Source organism: Gymnoscopelus braueri (genome assembly GCF_963280865.1).
Source record: "Gymnoscopelus braueri genome assembly, chromosome: 16".
In the NCBI taxonomy this organism is placed as follows: Eukaryota; Metazoa; Chordata; class Actinopteri; order Myctophiformes; family Myctophidae; genus Gymnoscopelus; species Gymnoscopelus braueri.
Genome location: NC_137616.1, coordinates 11985141 through 12011864, shown reverse-complemented (window position 1 = coordinate 12011864; position 26724 = coordinate 11985141). Strand labels below are relative to the sequence as shown.

The following is a 26724-nucleotide window of genomic DNA, read 5'->3' as shown; positions in this document are numbered from 1 at the left end:
CCTCTGAAAATAATAATGAAGGGTTGGGTTAATTCCAAAACACTACACAACCAATTGTATAGAGTTGACAATATTGACAAATCAAAATATTTGGGAGAAGAAACAAAAACAAAATAAATCACACACAAAACAAACATGATTACTGTATATCCTTGTACACGTAACTGAAATGTATGTCCACTTAAGTTAATGAATGTACAAATGCTCTTGAATATTCATGTATTTTTGTGTTAATATTTTGTATGTGGCATACGTAGTGGGCCAACTCACGTAAATAGACCTTCATCAAAAAGACTATACGCCACCATTTTTGCATACAGTACATGAGGGGGAGGTTCTGCAATTGAGAAGAAAATAAAGCAATCAGTTCAAAATATAGAGGTTGCACACAAGAAATGCACCCTGTAAAGATCCAAAAGAAGTAGGCTGAAACAAGATAGGGTTACTATATAAATACATGAGTCTTAACCCAATTAGACCTGGGGCCTATTACACGAAAGGAGAATTAAAAAGCCTGGATTTAAGTCAAATCCATGTTTGACAAAGTCTGGTCCGTACAGCCTGGTTTATTCCGTTCCATGAACGCCAAGCCAGGCTGAAAAGGAGCAACTTTGTCGAGCTAGACCTTGTCAAGCCAGGCTGTGTCGAGCCAGGATGGTAAAGCCAGGCTTCACGTATTCCTATAAAAGACCATGAAAGTCGATAGCAGAATCCTTGAACTTGACCAATCATTGAGCCCAAAACCATAGCGGCGTTCTTCTCTGTGGCTGAACAGCAGCACTGCAGCAGCTCATGGAACAGTGGCGTTCCCAGGAATTACATATAGGGCAGGCGAGATCTCGGGGGAAACAAGTTAACAACAACACTACACACACTGACTACAAAACTGAAAAACGTTAATAAAAACAATATGCAAGTATAATCAATCAATCAATTCTTCAGCGGTGGTCTCTTCATGTTGCAGTTTAGTAATGAATGGCTCAAGCTGCTCTCAGAGCCCCTTTTATGCCAGGTGAGTACAGGTGCTGGCCCAGACCCCCACCCCTGGCACTCCTGGTACCCCATGAAGACAAAGGCATACATTTGCATCACTATATAGGCGAGGGTCGCTCTGCTGAATGGATACGGTGGTGATTAGCTGCCTGCCCGCGTGAATGGACGAGGAGGCGGGCTAATGGTCCGACGGCCACTATTCTGTTTGGATTTTTTACTGGTCTTTTACTTCATTTTCAAGGGGAGGCGAGATTTTAGTTCCTGCCTCTACGGTGGGTACGCCACTGATAGCGTCACAATCACTTTTAACCATTTAGCTTTGGCTATTTTTGAAAAATCTTGAAAATATGTGCATATCTTTGAAATATATATACATTTTTAACTCAAATCTTTGCTTCTGGCGGTCCCTGGCACAAAACATTTTCAGATGGGGGTCCGCGGCCAAATGTATATCAATTTAGGGGTCCTTGGCATGAAAAAGGTTGAAAACCACTGTTCTAAATGGCAGTGGTTCACAAACTTTTTAGCTCAAGAGGCTTGGGTCCCGGCTCCCGGGGAGACATCAAATTTCTCTTTTGGGTCTTGAGTCCCAAGACTCAAGAGCCGAGTCCCAAGACTCAAGACCCAAAAGAGTCTTGAGTCAAGACCCAGGCTCCTGGGGAGACATCAAATTTCTCTTTTGGGTCTTGAGTCTTGGGACTCAAGATCCAAAAGAGAAATTTGATGTCTCCCCGGGAGCCTGGGTCTTGACTCAAGACCCAAAAGAGAAATTTGATGTCTCCCCGGAATCATACGAGGAAGTAAAATGTATAATAAGCAAGAAAGGAAACACGGCCGCAATAAATGGATCCAGGGAGAAAGCGTGGCAAAGTATTGCCGACAAATTAAATGCACAAATCGTCCATAAATATATAATTCAGTTAGGCTTCAACATGCAGAGTGTATAGTGAATATTGGAATTATCGCCTACTAATCTACAATGCGATAGCCTATTATATGCGCCATGCATCCAACCAATATGTCTGAGTCTGTGCTCAGGAATGTGTAAAAAACAAAAAAAGCTCCATGAATTCAAGGCTTCATGGAGTGTGTAATTGATAGACAATAAGTATTTTTAGGGTGAACTATTCTTTTAAGTGTCTTGTTCAGGGACACTTTGACATATTGTTGAGGCCTGGGATCGTACCTGGGATGTATGGCTGGCCAGGCAGGCTCTCTAACCATTCAGCTATGGCCACATCATCTGCAGAGATTCTAAGGCATTTCTACTCTGTAACAGTAAAGGGGTTTCAGGGGAAACCAGCAAAATGAGGAATAATATAATAAAAGACTGTCTTGCTAATAAAGTGTCATGTCTCTCATTTTTTACAATGTATTTGATATTACCTTTATATTGTTTAATATATTATGCATTTCATCCTCTATATATTGTCCAGCAACCTTTATGATGAAGACGAAAAAAGATAGTAGACACTTGGGAGCCAGATTGCTCTGATACCAGGGTTCCTGTGCTGGGATTCGATCCCATGATCTTGTGGTCTGAAGTCAAGAGCTCCTCCGACTGAGCTATGCTTCCACAGCCATATAAGAAGCAGAAGTCACAGTTTCAACTCCCACCCTCGCCAAGGTCAAAAACGTTATATTTGAAATCCGAACGTTTATGTAGATGAATGAACGGGTCAAAAATGGAGAAAGTGCAAACACCTGGTTGAAGTTCATCCATGATGGTCATGACAGATCCAGACTGCGCTAGTGATTTGTTTACATTCGACCGCATGGCTCATTTGCATAAGACGTTACCATATTGATTTTATTCCACTGTTGAGGGTTAGGATTATGTTTTATATATTTTGTTTAAGACGTACAGTAGGCTGCCTTGCCCCACTGGAATACAGTGACTGATATGAATTAATAATATACTGGACCATACGTAAAATGAAGAATTTTGAGTGACATTTTATTACAAATGAAAATAAAAATAAGAAACAGTGCAGTAACAATACGTTTTCGTATAGCAGCAATTTTGCATGTACAATATAAATATAAATATATTGTCTGTCGGGCGGAAACCTCATTATGGCCAAATCTGTTACTTTTCAGCATAAGCATTCTAAAATAGCAAAAACAGCAGATCGACAAAAAAAAACAAGACTCGCGCAACATAATTTGGCAAGACACACCATCTCCGGTTTACTTCCCGTATCTGCATAGTCTAGCGTCTCGCGTAGCTATCTGCGTGAAGTAGGCGGACGCCAACCTGCTTCCGGTCTCCTAAAAAGACGTCCGCCCACTTCACGCAGATAGCTACGCGAGACGCGAGACTATGCAGATACGGGAAGTAAACCGGAGATGGTGTGTCTTGCCAAATTAATTATGTTGCGCGAGTCTTGTTTTTTTTTTCAGGACTTTCAAAAAGCGTTAAGCATTAAGGCTCTTTTATTGCTACTTTTAACTTTTTAATGGATCCTATGTAAGTAAAGCCTGATAAAAGTGTCAAACTCCCAAAATCCACCTATTACATCTACTCTGTTAAAAATGTGCGTGGTCAAGAGCCCCCCCCCCCCTGTGAAAAAATCTCCTGTTAAAGGTTTTGAAAGGTTGAATATTTATTTTTGAAACTTTGCAGGGTGTAGGCTACATCAGTTTTTAAAGACTGATTATTGTCACATGATTATTGGCAGTGTTTTCATACACTTGATTTATAGAACAAATAAAACATTTGTAAATGTAAGTCAATGAGTTCAATCAGCATCTAATTTTTATGGTCTATTAGGCTATCCTATTTTTTTTGTTGCTGTTATGCAGAATGTCCCATTTAAAATTTTCAAATGGAAAAAAATATTTTGAAAATAGCAGATCTAGAAGCTCACACTGTGTCATATCGCGACACATTGCGAGCTTGTAGATCGGATATTTTCAAATGGCCGAAATGTAAATAGGGCTGATGTTTTAATAATCAAAATAAGTAACTAGTAACTAAAGTTTTCAAATAAATGAAGTGGAGTAAAAGTACAACATCCGAGATCCGAGATGTAGTGGAGTAGAGTATTGGAAATTGGAAATACTCAAGTAAAGTACAAATACCTCAACATTTTACTTAAGTACAGTGCTTAAGTGCTTAAGTAAATGTACTTAGTTACTTTCCTCCACTGGAGTCGGATAGCACTGTTTTATGAGACAAATGAGTTGAAAATGGATACACTATCGATCAACGGTGTTTCACCAGCAGAGGGCAGTCTTGACTAGAGCCCAACAGATTCCCCATGTTTGGATTCGATGCTGATCCCAATGTTTGAGCTGGTCTTCAATAGAGTTGGTTCTCAAAGTGGGGTCCGGGGGGGGGCTTGGGGTGTTCCAGGGTGTCCCCAGCTGCAGTTAACATAGCATCACAATCATTTCATAGCCTCACACAATGTTTTTTTCTTAAAACTAGCCTACAGGTAACAATCCTTGATTAACTGACTAATATTGCAACTATATAGGTTACAATAAAGGCCAACAACCATGGCATTCAAATGCTGTCTATGGTGTCTAATGTTATTGTCTCCGCCGAAGGTGGAGAATATGTTTTCGCTTCGTCCCGCCGTGTGTGAGCAAACATTGTTAGCCAAGCTAACATTGGGCAAGCTCCACGTGACACGTGTCAATTTGTTGACACCAATGCCTCTGATTGGCTAGAGGGACGCGTGACGAAATAAAATTCTATAAATAGGTGTGTCACTTCAAAAAGCCTTTACTTTTTGAAGTGAGGTAAAACAGGATCAATCAGACTTGATTGGAACAGTACCTTCAGTAAGTCCAAATCACCCGTCTGTGCGTGTGTGTTTCCCTCTGAGAACACCTAACATTGGTCAAGCAAAGGCGCAGAAGGCCAAAGCTAAGAAAGCATACTCATCTACAATTGTAACACAGAAGAGGACTAGAGTTGAAATGATCCCACAACAAAGCCGAAGTCTTAATACGTGTCAATATGTTGACATCAATGTCTCTGATTGGCTAGAGGGACGCATGACGAAATACAATCCTATAAATAGGTGTGTCACTTCAAAAAGCCGTTTACGTTTCTGAAGCGAGGTAAGACAGGATCAATCAGTCTTGATTGGAACAGTATCTTCTAGTCCAAATCACCCGTCCGTGCGTGTGTGTGTCCCTCGTGCATATGTGTGTAACATTGGTCAAGCAAAGGTGCAGAAGGCCAAAGCTAAGAAAGCATACTCATCTACAACAGTAACACAGAAGAGGACTAGAGTTGAATTGATCCCACAACAAGGCCGAAGTCTTAATACGTGTTAATATGTTGACACCAATGCCTTTGATTGGCTAGAGGGATGCATGACGAAATACAATTCTATAAATAGGTGTGTCACTTCAAAAATCCGTTTACGTTTTTGAAGCGAGGTAAGACAGGATCAATCAGTCTTGATTGGAACAGTATCTTCTAGTCCAAATCACCCGTCCGTGCGTGTGTGTGTCCCTCGTGCATATGTGTGTAACATTGGTCAAACAAAGGCGCAGAAGGCCAAAGCTATAAGAAAGCATACTCATCTACAACAGTAACACAGAAGAGGACTAGAGTTGAATTGATCCCACAACAAGGCCGAAGTCTTAATACTATAACAATTGGCCACCTTGATCAAATACATTATGTAGCACTAGAGAAAACTGACATAGATCAAACACACCAATCAACTGCTGAAACTGTTCAAGACAATGAAGATGAAGAAGACAGACAAGTATTTGAACAAACCAGTCAATTAGACGACTCCCATATGATAGATTGCTTCAATGTAAACAGAGCATTGCTTCAATTAAACAGAGCTAAGAATCATAAAGAAAGAATGAAATTAATCAGAGACAAAGAATCGCTAAATGACAAAAGACGAAGACTAGCCATGAATGCTGACAATATGACACAGCAAAGATTGCTACAATCTCTGGAAGAAAAAGTAGAAGAGTCTGAAGAGAACATCGAAAGGAAAAAAAGGAACTGGTCAAAGTATTCAAATAATGAAAGACAACATCAACAAGCACATAACACGAGTAAGAAGAAACGGTACAGATCACAAGAATTAGAAGTTAATGAAGCTGCTCTCGCAGTCATTAGTTATAGTTATTGCTATGATAATATAATTGCTATAGTCTGCTGGCGGAGACTTGTGCTCCGAGGAGCACATTTTCTAGTTAAAATTAAAATCAAATTAGTTTGACTCAGGTGATAAATGTGTAAATGGGAATTAAGTAGGACGTTAATGGGAGTCGTTTTAATTGTAGGCTATAGGCCAACAACTGCGTCCATCAATTTTGTAGCTGCTAAAAATCGTAAATCTCCAGGTGTCTAAATGTAATCAAACCTGTAGGCTACACTCAGAGTTAAGGTTGTTGAAAAAAAAGAATCAGTTCATCCTCCATGGAACCATGAAGATCCATAGCAAATTCCACTGCAATCTGAGAGGTATGTCAGTGTTATTGTAACCAACATTGACCCCAGTGACATGCCTGCATTCAACCCCCTCCTATCAACATCTAAGCAAGGGCATGCTGATGCTCACACAGGATTATGTAAAGCACTGTTACATAAATCCCAATATCGTTATTGGTCCATATTGTTTACTATATGTATTTGTGGACCTGTTGATGGCTTTTTATAAGGCTATAGAAAACAGTGTGTCATCAATCATGACCCAGTTGAAATTAATGAAGCAAGCAATATTCATTTTAATATATAAAAGTGGACATCATTTTGTAAATAGGGGTAAAGGTTGCCTCTTCAAATTGGCTTACAAGTAATTATGCTCCTGTCTGATTCCCCATGCACCTGCTTAGTCTGCTGTGCAATTCTAAATTCTAAATTGGCATGCAAATCTCTCATTATTCAGAAGCACATTATGTCACCTCTAACCCGTGAGAATGAATCCTCTGTGCCAGGAAACGTCCACCCACATGTGTTCATAGTCTGCCCACCGCCAGAAAATCCGAGCCATCTGACGTGAGGGATTTTATAGGTTTAGGGGCGAAATTGCTTTCGCCACTGTGCGAGATTACAACGATGAGGAGATCTAAATGTATGGCAGGCTATGCAATGTCTGGCACGAACCGTGTCGGGACTATGATGCCCATAATAACGCCCAAACGGTTTTTGAGGTAGACATTGATTCATTTTGAGATTCTTGGTGGACCCATACTTATATTTTTGGACAGAATGCACATGGATGTTCTGTTGCTTACGTTGTTTGTGTGGACTGCCGGAGTGTCTGGGAGATTCCGTCCGAGAGGGCGCACGCCTCAACCATACAGCCAGATCAGGTTGGCACGTGATTTATTATTATTCACATCTGTCTTTGATTTGATTTGATTGCCATATCTAATTAAGTATAGGTATAGCCGTGAGAATCTTTTGCAGTTGTACCCATGCGTAATCGTGCGTAAAATGGACACATTGGCGCATTATTTGGAAGTTGAACTGTCGAGGTAAACTCTTACATTGGTTCTCAAAGTGGGTCTGAGGGGTCCTTGTGTGTGTGTGTGTGTGTGTGTGTGGGGGGGGGGGGGGCAGCATTAGTTGATATAGTGTCACAATAATTGTAACCACTTTAACCATATTTTATACTTTGGCTATTCAAAAATAGCAGATACGAACTCATAAATGAGCTTGTAGATCTGATTTTTATTTATTTATCCTGGAACTTTTTTTTTTTTTTTTTTAGACAGGGGGTCCGCAGCCAAATACATATCATTTTGGGGGTCCTTAACATGAAACAGTTTGAGAACCACTGCTTTAGAAGGCAATTACATGACATGCTTACTAAGAAGTGGTAATAAAGTACAGCAGCCTACACGACTCTATAAGAATGTATTATGCATTATACTCCAATTGTTAACAATTAACTGTCTCTCATACCTGAAAGATATTTGTAATTGCATCCATAGCCTACTTCAGAAGTTATGGTTTAGCTTATTAAGCCAATGGCTCCAATTCCAAATGACCAGCAACAGTTAATTCTTTTTTTCAATTCTCTCATTTGTCCTTTTTTTCATCAGCCTGTTGACTGAAAGGTTAAAGGTAAACAGTGAGATATACAAGATTAGCCAATGTTACACCAGTAAATAAATAGCTGTAGCTACTGTATGTTTAATACTATATTATTGCCCATACATATTTTAGTCTTATATATAGTCTTTATAACGTCAAAGCAGTGACAGATTTAAATATATATATAAATTAATTGTAGGGTGCAATATTTTATATAATTGTATTCATGATGTATTGTACTGTTTTCCCCAAATCTTATAATTTTAACATTTAAATCGACTCAGTTTTGCTCTTTGTTATAATGTTGAAACAGCAAAAGTATTCCCAAATGATTTGTAAAGGTCATTGCTGTGTTGCTACAGGTGAAAGTTTAATAAATAAATAAATAAATACAATTTACCAAGGGTTTGAGTAGTAGTAGTATGGACTCTGGTCAACGATATATAGGTTTAAATGGTTAAACAGTTGCATCCCTATTCTGGGGGAATATTCACCAGAAACTGCAGATCAGCAGCTCTTTAAGCTCACAGAGCAATGTTTTGGTGAAGAAATATGGTATAGAGGGATAAAAGAGCGGACCAAGTACAGAGGCAACTCATGTCTAGTTTGCTATGTACATTGATTGATTGATTGATATCTTTATTGATGAAGAAATAAAACATAATGTCACATCTGGATACATATAGGATACATCAAATACATATTTACAATATACCATCTACAATATCGATACAAAAGTCCTACAAAACGGGGAAAAAAGGCCACTTCATTGTATGACAGCCATAGGCTACAAGGATTCAATCCCATAAACCAAAATGTGGCTCCATGTGTGAACATTGTATTGTCCTGTATTCACCACTTAACTTCGTTGTGCGGGGACCCAGAGATGTTTTTACTTGGTCCCCTCCTTTTTTCTCTTTAAACTAAAGTCTCTTTAATCATCTCAAGCCCGGAAGAGGGACGCTAGGTTTTATGTGGTTAAATCGCTATGGGTTGCTATATGCCATATTTTGTGAACATTTGTCCTACAACGAAGTATACAGGGATAACACTGAAAGCAGGTGGCTGCATTGTCTGCTGCCAGTAATAAAGAGCTAGTTGAGCTGACAACACAGGATGTGCCAGGTTAGCACAAATCATTTACTCAGATTATGTAACAGGTAATAATCAGAGTTTGTTAATAGGCTCTCTAAATTATTGCTATTGTTGTGACTTTGTGAGCAAAGCTTATCCCATTGGAAGGCAGATGGCATTTCAATATAATTGGGTGTAGAAATATGTAGAAAAAACAACAACAGTTGAATGTTTCCAGTAGTGTACAGATACAAAACTAGAAAAATGCCAGGCCAGGTAGTAGAGTCAGTAAAGTCAGTCTTAGCCAATCAGGATGAAATATGAAACATTGGACAGGTAGGTCTTGACAATATGACTATAGAGATAATGTGTACTGATTTGCGTGATGTTTGTACAAAATCTGTACGAGTAATAGCATTTTTTCTTTGTGCAAAAATCAGCCTCCTGGTGGCGCTATAACAGACTAATATGAAAAGGGTGGCATTTCTTCCTAGGCCCACTGGGAATGTGTGTGCAAAGTTTCACGGCAATCGGCCGCTGCATTCATGATTTTAGGCATTTTGTTAAAAACGAGCCACTCCTACCAACTTTAAATGCCCTTAGCCAATCAGGATGGAACATGAAAAATCGAATCGGGCTGCTATAGCGCCACCATGAGACCGATTTAAAAAAATGTAGGGTGGCATTTCATCCTTGGCCTAACGGGAATGTGCGTGCAAACTTTTACGGCAATTGAACGCTATGTTCATGATTTGAGGCATTTTGTTCAAAACGGGCCACTCCTGCAAACTTTGGAATCTTAGCCAATCTTAGCCAATCAGGATGGAATATGAAAAATCTTTACTCTTCACACACCCACCTCTGCAGAAACAGAGGGAGGCGGGGCCGACCCTCAAAGGTCAAAATAGGGTGAAGTGTCTCTTCAATAAGGAACTTATATGGATAAGAATTGGAGCATGTAGGGGCCTTTAATGTGCTTAAATGTCTCCAAGAACACCAGATGGTGCCCAGAGCACTCATCTACACACTGACCTATATCAACAGCATCCCCCATAAGATGCTTAATCATTCCAAAGTCTCTTTCTCTCTGAGTGGGTGAGTTAAGGTAAATATGCTATATAGCTAATGCTATAGCCAGTGAACTAAATATAGCAGCCCCATAAAACTTAACTGTTTTCCATAATGCCTTTTGTCAAATCCCATTTACACCCTGGCAAGAACCAAATAGCAGAGTGCCTCTATTCTCTAGACTGACCAGCTAATGTTTATTTACAGTAGCAACGTTATTATTTGTTTGTTTTTTTAAATATTATTTTTAGAGTTTTATTTAACGGGAGATTTTATTAAGGTCAGTAACCTCTTGGCAGCATCATGCACATAGCAATAAATGTTCCGTCATCATCACGAGCCAAATATCTGGGAAGACCTTTGACAGATGTTTCATGGAGGCTTACGATACAGTAGCTATATATGTGTCTGTCTATTTGCTATTCGTTTTGGATTTAAGGCTTAGTGAAAAGGTACTTTTCTTTTGGCAATCTGCCATCACAAAGCAGATTATATTCAGGAAGACATTAATTTGTTTTGGATAGCTGCTACTGCTCGGTTCCAGATAAGGTTCTCAGAAGCTAATTAGTGCCCTGCTCAGGAGTTAGTATTAACCCTGAGTTCTTGGAACCCAGAACTCAGAACTGCTCATTTCAAAATGTTTCTAAAATAGCAAAAATAGCTTCTTTAAAAAATATATATATTTTAAAAAAATGACATACCTCTCCACTTCAGGAGTGGTTCTGGTTATAATGGAAATGTAAAAAAAAGTAAAAAATAAAGCCGATCACAGAACTTCACAGTTTCTGGAAAGTTTCAGGTTATGGAAGGTTCTGGTTATACCCCTCGTAGGCTAAAAGAGCCATTAGATGTGTTAACCATATTCAGCCTGGAGTCCCCATTTTGGTAGTCTGTCAAGTGTCAACACAGACTGTTAGATCACACAATGTTCAAATGCTTTAGTTGAACACTACTTCTGAAGCACGTAAAAAATGTCAATAAAATAAAGCAAATGTACAGTACCCCTCCCCCCTTCCTTTCCAGTTGTGTCCCACTGTCGCCGTAAATCAAATCATTTTTAAAAAAAATCTCGTTGAACTCCATTTTTCCACTTTAGCATTTTTTCCCATAAATCAGTGCTATTGAACACCCTTTACGTCTGTGTGTTGATTAAACAAATATTGAACCAATGAAAAGTATTAAAAAGCGCTTCTGACAAAACCAGATAACTCCATTGGATCCTCAAACTTTCTGCTAAACCAGCTTAGTCCACCAAAGGGGGGTGGAGCCTGACTCCAGGCTCTCTTATCAATGATGAACAAAACCTCCTAACTCCACTTTTTGTTTTGTTTTTGTCATTTCCTGAAAAAATTTACATTTTGGAGTTAGCTGGTTTCTGCCGGACAGCAGATATATAATACATTAATACAGATGACAGCTTTTGAATCTTTTGCAAGGCACAGTTGCATACTCTCTGTAACATTTAAAGATAATTGTAGAAGTTGTCTGGCTTGAGAATATATCATTCTAGCAAACATTTTCAGAATTAAATAACAAAATACAAGTATCTACAAGCCCTTCTATTTTTGCTATGAATTAGGGGGCTAAAGAAAGTGGTTGAAGAAACTATAATATAGAAAATAGACATGGGGCCACTTACTGTAAGGAACAGATTTGGTTGTTTCATTTGATGCAACAAGCATTCAATCTCAACAAGCATTATTTATCTTACTTAAACATTATACTTAAACGGCAGTAAATGTTATTTCAGCATTACTTAATATCTCAAAATGCACTTTGTTTTTCTTTTTTTTGTTCCAGATTGAAAAGAGAACAGTCCCCCCTGACAGTGGGATGTTGCAAAATTGGCAGGTAGTATTTTTTTTTCTTTTTGCTGTGGAAGCGAATGATCTATTCTAGAGCTAGATGGGCCTGTAATTGAATTGAACCGGCAGAACATATAGAGACACATGGGCATTTTAATCATTGTTTAAAGCTTCCTATTAGTTGGATTGTCTGCTTCCATGTATCAGCGCAAAGCCAACATAATCCACTCTTAACCGGAGGAGACAGGGTATAGTATGAGAGAAAGTTCAGAAGGTCACTAATTGGTGGTGTATTCGCCTTGCTAGAGATGACAACAAACCACAATATTCGTCGATTTCGGGCGCAAACCTCCTATGTCCCAAACCGTTACTTTGTGGGAAATGTAAAAAATAGCCTGCGTTCCAATGGATCCTATGCAGTTACTATTTACTCACAGTTCTCGTCAATACTTTTCATTGGTTCTAAAACCAATAGAGACTTAAGCTCTTTAACTTTCATTTGATCCCCCCCCCCCAAAAAAAAAACCAAACAGCTTAAGTAGCTGATCTACAAACTCACAACACGTCGCATCGTGACTTTAAATTACAAAGACACCTAACAAGTTGAAATATGGAGATACAAGGTTTCTGCCCCACAGCAACAGTGTGTGGATTTTAGTGGATTTTAGTGGATTTTAGTGACCTTTCAGATGCCATAATCTGAAAGGTTTATTACAGCTACAATCTGGGACTTTTAATGAATAACATTTTATTTTGACCAATCTGTATGGTACCACTGAAATCCTTGTAAGCTTGTGTGTAAGTAAGTAGTCTTGGGAACCATATGGCCCATAGGTCAGGAGTTCTGATGTCATCTAGCGGGCACTGGGCACTAGACATGATGCTAGTATGTCACATGATGTACTGTACGAGTACACCCCCTGGATATGACGCTAGTATGTCACATGATGTGCAAGTGCACACCCTAGATATGATGCTAGTATGTCCCAGGCAGAGCCATATAAGGAGAGTTGCGTCACCTCCGTTCACTACATCGGGTCCAATTGCGGCTCGGGAGGAGCCGAATAGTGACAAAGCCCTGAACCGGACGTTTACGGAATGCACTGGAGTCGTGACCACGCTGTTTCTGCCCCCTCATTGACGCAGCTCTCCAACAGAAGGCTCTGGTCACAGGGACTTACCCCCAATCCAATACTGATGCTGACTGCCAAGCAGGGAGGAATTGGGTACCCTTTTTACAGTCTTTGGTATGACGCGGCAGGGGATTGAATTACATTTACATTTTTTGAGACATTTTTGAAATGTTTTCCTATATGGCATACCCAAAATATAGGGATGCCAGGGTGAAAGTGGTTGATACAATATAATGTAGAAATGTCTACATTCAGGGTCTAGAAATGTAGACCCTGATGTCGGGTAGGACACTCAATAAAGTTTATGAAGCAGATGACACACTGGATTGGACACCGATCCACCATCTTAATTGTACTTTGGTCTTTTTTCCTTGTATCTTCATATTCACATGTGGTCAAGAGGTGAAGCTCTGTCTCCACCTCTCCCTGACTGCAGTGAGAGCACAGCCTGTCCTCTGTGGGCAGCCAGGTTTGCCGGCCGTTCTCGATGTCCAGGCTGTGCTCTCTGTGTCCATTAAGATTTTTCTCAGTTTATTAGTCACTGTGGGCAAATATCCTGTGCCCAAAGATTACACATACTTTTTGAGCTTAATTGCCCTCCATTCTCTCTACAGTCCCTTATACAAGAAGAGTTCTGATGTCACCAAATCCTCCGTCCCAAAGTCACAACAGATCCTGAGGATCGATGACCATGACTTCACAATGAGACCAGGTTTTGGAGGTAAGGAATTATTGTAATAGTGTTTTAACCGCTTACAGTTTAGACCCTCTATACTTAGTAAACCGGACCTGAGTTGCACTGTACTTGGTGCCCCCTCCCCTATCTACTGTACATCAAATACCTTCAACAAAAATAGCAGATCACACGTTGTGTTCACAAAATTAATTTAAACATCCAATTTCGTAATAATCTCAAATCTGTCTGCTTTTGAAATTCTGATGCTTCCATGTCTCCTTCTAAGCAAGAAAACTTAATTCAAATCCATATTCAATTAGGGATTCATGAAAGTTTTCAACATTGAGCTGAAATAGAGTCTGAATATCGGGCAGTGAAGTTGAAGGATAGGGATTATGTCATTTCAAGTTTCATATTATGGAGTAATTGCTATTAAAGTTAAACCAATCAATTCGATTTTTTAAAATGAAAGTTTTGCATCTGGATGCATTTGTATCATTCCACTGCCCAGTTGGATAAAAGCATTCAGTTTTTTTTTCTAACGCTATATGTATAATTGCAGTAATGTCACTCTAATTCGGTAACATATTTCATTGCACATAAGGATCATCTTTTATAATGCAACCAAGCCTGTTAAACCTTAAAACATTCTGATGGAACTGCAAATGTTTATCATTCCATCTCTTTGAGCCAACATAATCTAAGCTACGAAGCATGACATTTTCATTTTTACTTCCAGTTATATTTTGGAGTCCTTTCGAAAAACAAAACATCTACAAGCTCACAATCGCGACGCATTGTGAGCTTGTAGATCGGCTATTTTCAAATGGTCAAAATGTACTGTACTGTATATAGGGCTGAAGTGGTTAATGCATGTTTTGTAATATTAATGCAAATCTATAAGTAACTAGTAACTAAACTTTTCAAATAATTGTAGTGGAGTAGAAGTAAAAGTATTGCAAATTGGAAATACTCCAAAGTAAAAGTACCTCAAAATTGTACTTAAGTACAGTACTTGAGTACATGTACTGTACTTAGTTACTATACACCACTGTCTGTATGTCTGCAGGTCCTGCTGTTCCGGTTGGGGTCGATGTTCAGGTGGAAAGTCTGGACACAATTTCAGAGGTCGAAATGGTATGCTTTGCTTTGTGTATGCATTTAATCTCTGGTTATGAATGGGAATTACACATGAATACCAAAACATTCACCCCAAAACACAGTCGCCCCGGGGCAAATCCAGCGACCCCCGAGCAGTCGCTCCAAGCCACGTAGGTTCCGTCGCCCCAGACGTTAGGTCCCGTCGCCCCAGAGGTTCGGTCCCGTCGCCCCCGCAAATGGGGGCGAGTCTTCCGGTTACATATCATAGAAAAGCATGGACAGACAGACAGACAGACAGACAGACAGACAGACAGACAGACAGACAGACAGACATTTGGAGATACTTCATGGCAAGGCAACTACACAACACAAACTTATTAATACTACAACAACCCCCCTCTGTTTGGCAGGACTTCACCATGACGCTGTACATTAGACACTACTGGAAGGACGAGCGCCTGTCCTTCCAAAGCAACAACAACCAGAGCAAGACCTTCGATGGCCGCCTGGTGAAGAAGATCTGGGTGCCTGACATTTTCTTTGTTCATTCCAAGAGGTCCTTCATCCACGACACCACCACAGCTAACGTCATGCTGCGCGTCTATCCTGACGGAACAGTCCTCTACAGCCTCAGGTAAAAAACAAAATGTGTGCATAATGTGTAGCATTACAGAATTATAGCTCAGTATACTGGATTCAAGCAGGCTCGTCGCATGTCATGGGTTAATCTACGAAGGGGTTTGTACTAGTTTGGAGATCAGATTTTACAACCTAAGGGCAGATTGGCGAGTGAGGATGACAGTAGGCCTCCACAGAGCGTGCTGGATTGTCCTCTCTCCTCCAGTAAGCTGGATTAACTTTATTTATTTTTGTTGGTCATCTCCACCCTGAACAGTGGTGGAAGAAGTACTCATATCTTTTACCTAAGAAAGGTTGCAATACCGCAATATAGAAATACTCTATTACAAGTAAAAGTCCTGTATTCACATGTTTTACTTGAGTGCAAAAGTCTTGGCATCAAAATATGCTTACAGCAACAAAGCAAAAGCACAAAATGTTTCTTAATTTGTCATTTTCTTTCTAAAATAGCTTATCTACAAGCTCAAAAGTGTCACAATACAACATTTGCATCTGAGATATACTGTAGTGTATAAAGTATGTATGTTTCACACAATTCACAGTGCAAGTCAATGAGCAGAATATTTTGGAACATCAATTTCTAATCAACAGACCAACTATTGAGCATATCTTGCCAATAGTTGGAGTTATATCATGGCAAGGTAACTACACAACCCGGACCTCTACCTAAGTGTCATTTTGCTTCAACCAGGGCACAGAGCAGTGTAAAGTAAAGACCGACCAAAATGGACCCTTATGGTCCACATTAGTCCACTTCTGTCCATTTCTACACTGTCAGTGTTACATGTATATCAAACACTGTGTAGGATTACTATGTAGATCAGTGTTTCTCAACCTTTTTTGGGCCAGTGCCCCCTATCCAATATCCAGGTCCCTTACCACCTCCCCACACCCAATTAAAATATAACCTTATTTTTTTTATCACAACCACAACATAATATAACCTAAAAAGAATTGCTGACGCAAAACTAAATATATATACACCACTGATATAGCAACATAAGTTTTTCAGAAAACTGTTAGGATTTAAGAATAGCTTTTCATGTGTTTTGTTGTGTGTTGTCTTGCAGGGTCACAGTCACATCTATGTGTAGCATGGACCTCAGTCGCTTTCCTCTGGACACACAGACGTGCTCCTTGGAGATAGAGAGCTGTAAGTGGCTTTTTTCCCCCCATAAATTAATGCCGTACTTCGTCAGACTAGCTACCCATTTGTACACTCTGAGTTAAATAGGCCCTGAGGATTTTACAGAATAGATTGGGATCCCAGAGATAAGAATCGTATCAAATGGGGGTCCGTGGCCTAAAGAAAAAAAAGGTTGACAATCAACGTTCACTGTGATCCCCATCCACCCATCAGATGCTTACACAGACGATGACCTGATGTTGTACTGGAAGAAAGGGAACAAGTCACTGTCCACGGATGAAAGGATCTCCCTCTCCCAGTTCCTCATCCAGGAGTTCCACACCACCACCAGGCTGGCCTTCTACAGCAGCACAGGTACCACAGAATGTGTTGTTAATTATAACCTCTTTCAACCTGCCATCCTTATTTTGGGCATGTTTGTGTCATTATATGTTTGTGTGTGTCATTATAGGCAAAAACGTTTGCCTTTTTTTAAAGAAATGTGGGGCGGTACTGTGCTTGAATTATACTATTTAAAAAGATTTTAACCCGTTGCTTTAAAGGCAAGTGGCCAGAACATTGCTGTAGAATAGATTCTAGCATGAAATAAACAATGGGACATTTCAGTAGAGAAACTGAGGAAGAAAAGAATATTTGTTCCTATATTGATTCCTCAAGGCAGAAGAATGATAGCATGGTATCATCACTTTGTCCTACAATCTTCCTCAGGCTGGTACAACCGTCTGTACATCCACTTCACGCTGCGTCGACACATCTTCTTCTTCCTGCTCCAGACCTATTTCCCTGCTACTCTGATGGTCATGCTGTCATGGGTCAGCTTCTGGATCGACCGCAGGGCTGTACCGGCCAGAGTTCCTCTGGGTGAGACCTAAGACCAATGTCATCTAGTACAGTGGTTTTCAACCCTTTTCATGTCAAGGTCCATTATTTATTTTGTTCTACGTTTCCATTCCTGAATATATAAATTTAGTGAAAATTCACCCATCCATTCTCTAATTACTTTGTTCACAGATTAACAGACAGGCACGATTACAATATCCTGCCATGCAATGCTGCAGGCAGGGTAACTACAGTGTGTGACTATCCCTTCTAACCACTTGAACCCTGGTGTCCCTATTTTGGCCCTGTCATAATAGGCGAAAATAATAATAATAAGGTGAACATTCTATCACATTGTGCCGCGTTTTGAGCTTGCAGATCGGCTATTTTCGGTGAAGAGATTTGGTGTAAAGGGGAACAAAGGAAGGGGCATAAGATAGCGCCCCGGGGGTGCTCACCAGACTATAGAGTTTTAGTGATGTTGTTTTACCTCAACATATGACCCAAACATATTTAGACCTATAGCTTCCACAGCTCACACCAGGTGTCATGATGTGTTGCATCATGTGCTTCAGGCATCACCACAGTGCTCACCATGAGCACCATCATCACCGGAGTCAACGCCTCCATGCCCAGGGTGTCCTACATCAAAGCCGTGGATGTTTACCTTTGGGTCAGTTTCGTCTTCGTCTTCCTGTCCGTGATAGAGTATGCCGCTGTTAACTACCTGTCGACACTACAAGAACGCAGGGAAAGGAAGCTTCAAGAATCGGTCAGTGTCATTCAGTGAACCCATTTTATGTTGAAGCCTTGATGTACAGTACTTGTGTGCTGATTGAATAATAAACTGTTTATGGTGTTACAGGTCAATTCAGAATTCCCATTTGGCTCTCATTGTCCAGGCTTCCTAAACTTGTCTATGCAACAACCACGCTGGGCAAAAATGGCTACTGAAAGTGTCCAAGCGGAAGTACAGGACGTTCCGCCCAAGGAAGTGACGTTGATGCTGTGCAAATCTGTACATGATGAAAACCGTGTAGTCATTGTAAAAAAAAAAAAAAACAGCATCCAGGGGAAGTACATACAACAGAACTTCTTAAAATAGGCCCTAGGTCTTTAGGCTCTGTAGACACATTCTGCTGAAGTTCCTTGCCGTAGTCTCCCATATAGGCCCAGGCCATTTGTGCCAGATTGGATTCTCTGCCTTTTTGTGTTTTCTTCAAAACACAACTTTTGCTACTTCTCCTACAACTTTGGTCCAAAACTAACACAAATCGGTACACATGAGGAACACACTTTTCTAGTATGTCATGCATAAGTTGCATTCCTGATTGATTGATTGATGTACTTTATTTAGTAAGACATGAGAACAACAGTACATGGAAGTACAAATTCACAATACAAGGTCTACTAAACTGGAAGACTCATTAAGCACTGAGCTTGTTTAAGCTGAGATCCCCATGCACACAAATCATGATGATCACCTCAGTGGTCTTGTGGTTAAGAGTGTCCACCCTGAGACGGGGACGCCTGGGTTAAATCCCGAGAGTTGATCAATGTTATTGACCGTATGTTGAAGATAAAGCCATAAAGCTTTTCTCAGGATTTGTCAATGTCCTGATTATTTGTAGTGTTAGGAGGGTCTAATGCTAGTCTGTTGAGCATTATGACCAGTTGACTGAGGAAAATCTATTCTACAGTATGTTGATTTGACTTTTGAAGGTTGTGTAACGATATAAGATTTTAGGAACTCTCTCTTGGTCATGATTGAGGAGACACTGGAGATTCTGTAACCAGTAACCTTTAACAGATCAGATCAGAGAATGACAGTAATGTCTACAGTATTAACATGTTGATGAAATGCTATTTTATCATTGTTTTTGTGTGTAAATAAGGCTATGGGTATGTGATTAACATATTATCACCCGGAATTCGTCATTGCTCTCGTATTATCCAGGCTCAGGCAGGCAGCATCAGATAGATTGGATAAGCCCTAGATTGGATAAGCTCGGCCAACAACGATTGCCTGCGTGATAATCTATATTTACAGTCCTCTCCTCTGAATGCCTCATGTGCAAGAAATAACCTGCATTACAAGTTTGTATTCTGAAATGAAACATCAAAGAATCACCAACAACTCTGCCAAAATGATTACTGATATGAATGTTCAAGATTCAAGACCTTTATTGTTACATCTCATACATGAGTGCACAAGAGTGCATTCTTTGGTTTCAGTTCCTCAACATTGCAACAGCATTCAAAACAATAACAAAGACATAATTAAGCATAACATCAGTAGTAAGTAGAAGGTAAAGGCAAATAAAGCATACACATTCATTATAGCTTTGAGGTGCTTGAAGGTTCTGTGACTGTGCATGGGTAAATATTATATCCATATGCAGTATGTATGCTTGTATGTAGTATGCAAGTATGTACGTACGTACTGTAGTGCATTAGTACATTTATGCATATACTGTACTGTATGTGTACATTATGTACATTTATGTGGGCATACAGTATGTTTGTGTGCAGCATAATATGTAAATGTCAAATTTATTATAAAACATTTGAGCAATTGAATGGCAAAACAGCAGCAATTTTTTGAATTTAAAATATTGTGTTATTTTTCCAAAATTGATATACTGTATTCAGGCTTAGATTTGTAAAAAAAACTAAAAAAACATGTATATTAAAAAACTAAATAATAAAGTTGGGGGGAGCCCTATATACTATGTCCTATGGCAAATAGCCAGGGTTAATGAGGAAAACATCATTTGTTTATTAAATTGTGGAATGGCGATATTATCATAGTCTATATTTCCCAAAACGATGTATTTAATTCAGTCTGACCAGAAGTAGGGATAAAACATGCATCCCCACCGGCCATGAAAATAAATGACCTGAGGAGGGATATCAAAAGCAGACGCATTGACCAAAGTGCTTTTTGTCTCTCTCCATAGCCACCTTGCACATGCGGTTTGTCACACCCTGGGGTGATGTCCACAAGCTACAGTGAGATGGATATCAACACCACAGGCAACTACGGCATGCCAGAGGAAAACGGGATTAAACGTGAGACGATGCTGGTGCAATTGGCCATGGAGACGGACCAGATCACCGGCCATGTTGGCTCCGGCGCCTACAGCAACGTGTGGATTGACACGCATGTTATAGACAAGTACTCACGGGTCATCTTTCCGGGAGCCTATGCACTCTTCAACATGATTTACTGGTCCATTTACGCTTAACCACTTGTATAAGCCCTTTATTTCACGTATGACAAACAGCGAAAATAGACTGATCACATTTTTTAAAAATGTTTCAAGATTTTAAAAATCTTTTGCCTGTGACGCCAGCTTAATGCACATTTTACTTTTATGCAAAGTGAAAAACGAGCAACAGAGACAGCAAGAGCTGAACACAGTCGGGTGATGCCAAACTCCTGGACACCCTGTGGACAAATAAGCGAACCTGGGGCGATAGGGCCTTCTCGGCAGCTGCACCCTCACTGTGGAACTCACTCCCAGCTCACATCAGAGCTGCCCCCACCCTCCACCCTCACCATGTTTAAAACCACACTCAAAACCCATCTTTTCAGACTCGCATTCCCTACATAAAACCCCCCCCCTTCCTTTTGTTTTGTTTACCTTTCTTTTTAACCTTTTTAACTAGTTCGTTCTAATAAAGTTTTTTTTTAATCTGCTCTGTAAAGCGACTTTGAGTTCCTAGAAAAGCGCTATATAAATCGTATGTATTTACAGTCAACACACAAAGGTTTTGTGAGATATATTGTGATTAAATTGCGTTTAAATTCCTCTTAATATACAGCTGTACCTGATTCATCCCCATCTGTGACCTCCCCCATCGCTGTAGCTCAGGAGTCGGCCACATACTGTAGCGTTATCACCCAGAATTGTGGGTGCTGGTGAATAAAGGTATTTTTGACCTATGTTCCAATGTCGTATCGCACGTTTGATGGTACTGACTTACAGATGAATGTAGTAAATACAGGATGTTCTGCTGTGAAACAACTGTTTTAATCAGGTTTTTTTTGACAGCCTGTGCAGAATTTAAGATCGGTGACCTTAAGCGTTTCCTGATCAACAGCAGATGAGAAACACGGCTACGAGGTCACAGATGGGGCTATAACTGATTAAGACTGGAAACACATAAGGTTAATGGACTCTGTCAACGACTGAATACTAACATTGTGGCCAATGCTCTTAAACCTTTTTGTAACATCAACCTGGATCTGGTATGTGAAGGTCATGGGTGGATTTATGCTCATTAGTTCCTGGTATTTTTTTTTTTTTTACATTGTTGGGAGCATCTGGACATCTTGATCACTGTCATAGGGCTATTTATGTTAAAGAATAACACCCGCTTATAATTAATTATCAAGTATGGACTGATACAGTATGTGGCTATTGTCTGAGAATCATTTTGACACAAGCTATCTGAACAGCAGTGAGTGTACAGTATCTGCTATTCTGTCATTGGCAACGACTGTTTGAAGATAAAGTTATACCAAAACTTTGTTTTATATTTCCAATGTTCATTTGGTAGCTGCATAGGTTTCTCTTCACAGTTTGGGTGTAGCAGAGGTGGTAGCGTCACTGTCTGTAGGTCACAAGGTCCCCGGTTCGAGCTTTATCTTATGCAGGCTTCATTTAAATTGCAGCGCACAAATCATGACTGTATTAATTAATGCACACATACTTTTTAAAGATAACATGAAATGCTACTTTGAGGGTATTTATTTTGAGTGTATTTAGTTTCAATGTATGACATATTTCCTTAGTGAAAATAGCTGATCTACAAGTTCACAACTTTTTAGATAGTTGTGAGCTTGTAGATCGGCTATTTTCACTAGTTTCGGTTCCGAGGAGACATCAAATTTAAATGGTTTGTGAACCACTGATCCAGAGTAGTGAAGTGAAACAGGGGTTCACAGGGGTTCATGACAGAAGGCAAGGGATAATGCTCATCAACAGACACCATCAGGGTGGCCAAAGCTCTAGCTCAATTGGTAGTGTGGCAGCCCGTGAGTCTGAAGGTCAAGGGTTCGATTCCTGTCCCCGGCCATGGGTTGAGGTGCCCATGAGTTCTTAATCCCTAATTGCTAAATATGACCACCTCAACAGGGTCAAGCTGAAAAGTAGTTTCCCCTGTTGGAATTATGTAAGGTCTTTATTATTATTATTATTATTATTATTATCATTATTATTATTATTATTATTATTATACACAGCACCATGACCTCCAATATTGACCTTTGAAAATAAAATGCTGGCGCTACATAGTTTTTTTTATATTTTAAGTTTAAAGTTAACTTCTTACAGTGGCAGAGGGGCACCCCCGACATCCCCGAAGAACAAAAAGTACAAAAAATTGCTAACTTTTGTCATCATAACAGAATTTGTGACACGAGTTTGAAAACTGCATTATAAGCAACACAATGTATACAGAGATACATTACAATATCCACAATCCCTCAGCACTCTACTCAGCTGTTCAGAATGCTCATTTGTTAATTGCATTGGCTGCTTTGTCTCAAGTTCAATCTATTCTGTTTCTATGGCTTATTGTGCGTATTGCATATTGCGTTTTGCATTCCTTGACCCCGTATCGCTGCTTGCAGCTATATTTTATATATATACAATACTTTAATGAGATATATCATAGATCAGTGGTTCTCGAAACCTTTCAGGCCGCGACCACCTAAAATAATCATATTAGAACTGGGGACCCCAGGCATTACATTTAGTTTGACTCGGTTCCACAGATAAGTATTGTGAAAATAGACGAACAATGCTCACAATGTCTCGCACTGTAGATCAGCTATTTAACAAAAATGTTTGACCATTTTTTATAAATTAGTATAGTTTACAATTGATGCAGTAATGCACTTATATATATGTTTTAGGTATTAAAAAGGTCTTTTGTCGTACGATTTAGACACAGATGTTAGACAAACAGTGTTGTATTTTCTACAATAAATACTGAAACACAGTGGAACGTACAGGGAGAGCCAATAACACAACAGCTGCCAGTGGCAGCTGTTGTGTTTAAAAAAAAACAAGGTTTAAACATGTATTTCCAATGGTAACATTATCGCTTGGCACTTGCTCACCCCTTAGGCCTTCCTGTCACCATGGCAGCAGCTATGGGAACTGATTTGATAACTGTTTCTTATCAGAAAAGAAGAAGAAAAGAAGTGTGGCTGATATTAGGACTACGATGGCTGATATAACATTGTTGTCCACATTCATTGCACCTCTTTCACTTTATCTCTTCCTCCCTAACCCTGTATAATTTAATTTATTGCGGAACAATCAGTGTAAAGGCAGATATGTGGTGATACGTGATGCGGGATATGTTGCTGCTAGCCATGCTGTTCAAGTGTGTGTTGGTTTACCGTAAATGTGTGTCTGTTACATATTGGTCTGTGGATATGTAATGTGTTGGGAAAAGGAGTAGCAGCATACTGTAGGTCCAACAGTTAGTCCTTGACAGACCATGGATATCACGTCAACACAGCTGGTTTATTTAGCAGCCAAAAATGTAAACATCGACTATTTGAAGCCAGGTATTGCTGTTTGCAGCTATATTTTTTATTTGTGGTTGAACTTTTTTCTCTTTCTGGGTATGCTTGAACTAGAACTTGTATAGCTAATAATAATCCACGGTTTCTTTCATTTGTTCTGATCTACCATTATTGTGGCATTATTAACTGACTTAGTAAACACTATTACATCAAAATGAGTGTTTCTTGAATAAAAGAGATTTAACTGGTTATCCTCCTTTTCTAAAAAATTAATAAATCAGAATGTCTTTATGAATTGTTTATTTTTCTTCATGAAATAATTCTCAGTGTACAGAATCTAAGTAAAAAATACAGTGAAGTTGATTGTCACAAAGAGATTTCCCTTAACAATTGGTAAAAGGCCTGCAATACACTTAAAGCAAAATTAAACTTTGGTAGAGGTTGGTATAGTTAACTTGCTATGATGCAACTCCAAATATTGTTGAGATATCTTCAATAGTTGTTTCTTTGATTATAAATAGATAACTCAAAACGTAACATTGCTCAGTAAAACAGGTCTAACTCACACACCTTTAGCTCACAAACTAAGACAAACAAAGTGGATTCTGACAAGGTACCATGACAAAACCTGACACCCCCCCCCCCCAACTTCCTGTGATTTTAATTAGGAAGAAAACAAACCCGGACTGGATCAGTTAGTTTCAATACATCTGATCTGGATTCAATCAAACTTCAGCAGAGGATAAAACAGACATTTTTAAACAAAAACAGAGATTTCATTGTAGACACATATGACATTACATCCAATCCTCTGATCAACTAACCACCTGATAAGTGTTGTAGCTGCAGCCCTGAAATAACCACATATGCCATGCTTTGTTGTACAGCAAATAGCAAAGATAGCCGATCTACAAGTTCACAATGCGTGGTGCCATGACACACTGAGAGCTTGTAGATCTGCAATGTCTAACTAGATTTTTTCATCTTTAAGCGAGTTTATCTGTCTTCTGCCTGTCGTCCCTTAAGGATCTTGTCCTCCTTCAGTTTGCCCTCCATAAACTCCTCCTTAACCTTCTGTAGGAGCTCTGGGCACAGCAGCACATCCAGAGCTGTCATGGCCAGAGCCTTGGCCGCCCGCAGGGTGTAAAACTGAGCTTTGTCATCACCTGGACACACACACACACACACACACACACACACACACACACACACACACACACACACACACACACACACACACACACACACACACACACACACACACACACACACACACACACACACACACACACAATTCAATTCAATTCAAAGGGCTTTATTGGCATGAGAAAACATACGTTTACATTGCCAAAGCAGAAAGCATAATACAACAATACAGCAATACAATCAAAACAAAAAATATGTACATTTGAAAGTCAGAATCTTCGATAGGTCAATTTCTATGTACCAAGATCACTGGGTGCAGGTATAGTGCCGGAATATACACAATGATTAGTCTTTAGGGTGGTTGTGTTCCGTTTGATATCCTTTTACTATCACAGCAACTCACGAATCTTGCTGCTGTGTTTGCACATTGTTGTACTTCGCCCAGCAGGTATGGGAGTTTTTTGTCATTGGTCATGTTTTCAAAATCTCCGTGTGTGGTTGTAATCTGTGGGAAGTATGTGTCTCTGATGTCTTGGTACAATGGACAGACGGTTAGGAAGTGTAGCTCGGTTTCCACTTCATTTTGTGTGCAGTGGGTGCATAGTCTGTCTTCTCTCGGGATACAGGTCTGCCTGTGACGACCTTTCTCGATCGCAAGACTGTGCTCACTGAGTCTGTACCTAGTTAAGATTTTTCTTTGTTTTGGGTCAGTCACGGTGCTCAGGTATTCTGCCACTGCGTATTCTCTGTTTAGGGCCAGATAGCATTCTAGTTTACTCTGCTTTTGTGTTGCTTCTTTCCAGTGTGTCAGGTAGTTTTCCTTTTGCTGTTTTATAATTTGGTTTAGTCCAATGGGTTTTCTATCTCGTGGCTCTGTTTGTGTTTGTGCCCGGAGTTCCAGGGCCAGCTGGCTGAGGGGGCATCTCTCTAGGGTTTCGCTGTGTGTGAGTGCCTTGTTATGGAGTGCATCTAGGTCACTTTCTTTTAGGTGGTTGTAGAACTTAAGTGCTCTCTTTTTTATTTTGATAATTAGTGGGTATCGTCCTAATTCTGCCCTGCATGCATTATTTGGTGTTTTTCGCTGGGTACGGAGAATGGATTTGCAGAATTCTGTGTGTAGGGTCTCGGTTTGGTGTTTATCCCATTTTTCAAGGTCATGGTTTGCTAGTGGTCCCCAGATCTCACAACCATAGAGGGAAATTGGTTCTATCACAGAGTCCAGTATTTTAAGCCAGGTTTTAATTGGGATGTCTATTTTGATGTTTCTTTTGATAGCATAGAATGCCCTTCTTGCCTTGTCTCTCAGGTCCTTTACAGCTTGGTTGTAGTTCCCTGTGCTGCTGATGTTTAGGCCAAGGTAGGTATAGTTTTTTGTTTGTTCTAGTGGGATTGTATTTAGGAAAAATTGATGGTTTTGGCGGCTGGATCTTTTTTGAAATATCATGATTTTAGTCTTAGTTAGGTTCACTGTCAGGGCCCATGTCTGGGAGAATTTGTGTAGGAGATCAAGTTGCTGCTGTAGTCCTTCCTTGGTTGGAGACAGCAG

The 26724-nt window shown here is 39.8% G+C and overlaps 2 protein-coding genes across 2 annotated transcripts in view; one reads left to right on the top strand and one right to left on the bottom strand.

The window, feature by feature from the left end:
* Positions 1 to 7192: 7192 nt before the first annotated feature.
* On the top strand, positions 7193 to 20733 carry LOC308102818 (gamma-aminobutyric acid receptor subunit rho-1-like; the record flags this gene model as incomplete). Its single annotated transcript, XM_080452672.1, has 9 exons — positions 7193 to 7296; positions 13718 to 13824; positions 14849 to 14916; positions 15291 to 15514; positions 16590 to 16672; positions 16880 to 17020; positions 17375 to 17527; positions 18061 to 18257; positions 20446 to 20733. The coding sequence occupies 9 exons, from the start codon at positions 7193 to 7195 to the stop codon at positions 20731 to 20733; spliced, it is 1365 nt and encodes a 454-aa protein (XP_080308798.1).
* Positions 20734 to 24733: 4000 nt separating this feature from the next.
* LOC308103923 (peptidase M20 domain-containing protein 2-like) overlaps positions 24734 to 26724 on the bottom strand; it is a 28062-nt gene continuing 26071 nt past the window's right edge. The window contains exon 8 of the mRNA XM_080454134.1: positions 24734 to 25198. Within this exon, the coding sequence (XP_080310260.1) occupies positions 25029 to 25198 (170 nt within the window). The 3' untranslated portion in view covers positions 24734 to 25028. The remainder of the gene's footprint in view (positions 25199 to 26724) is intronic.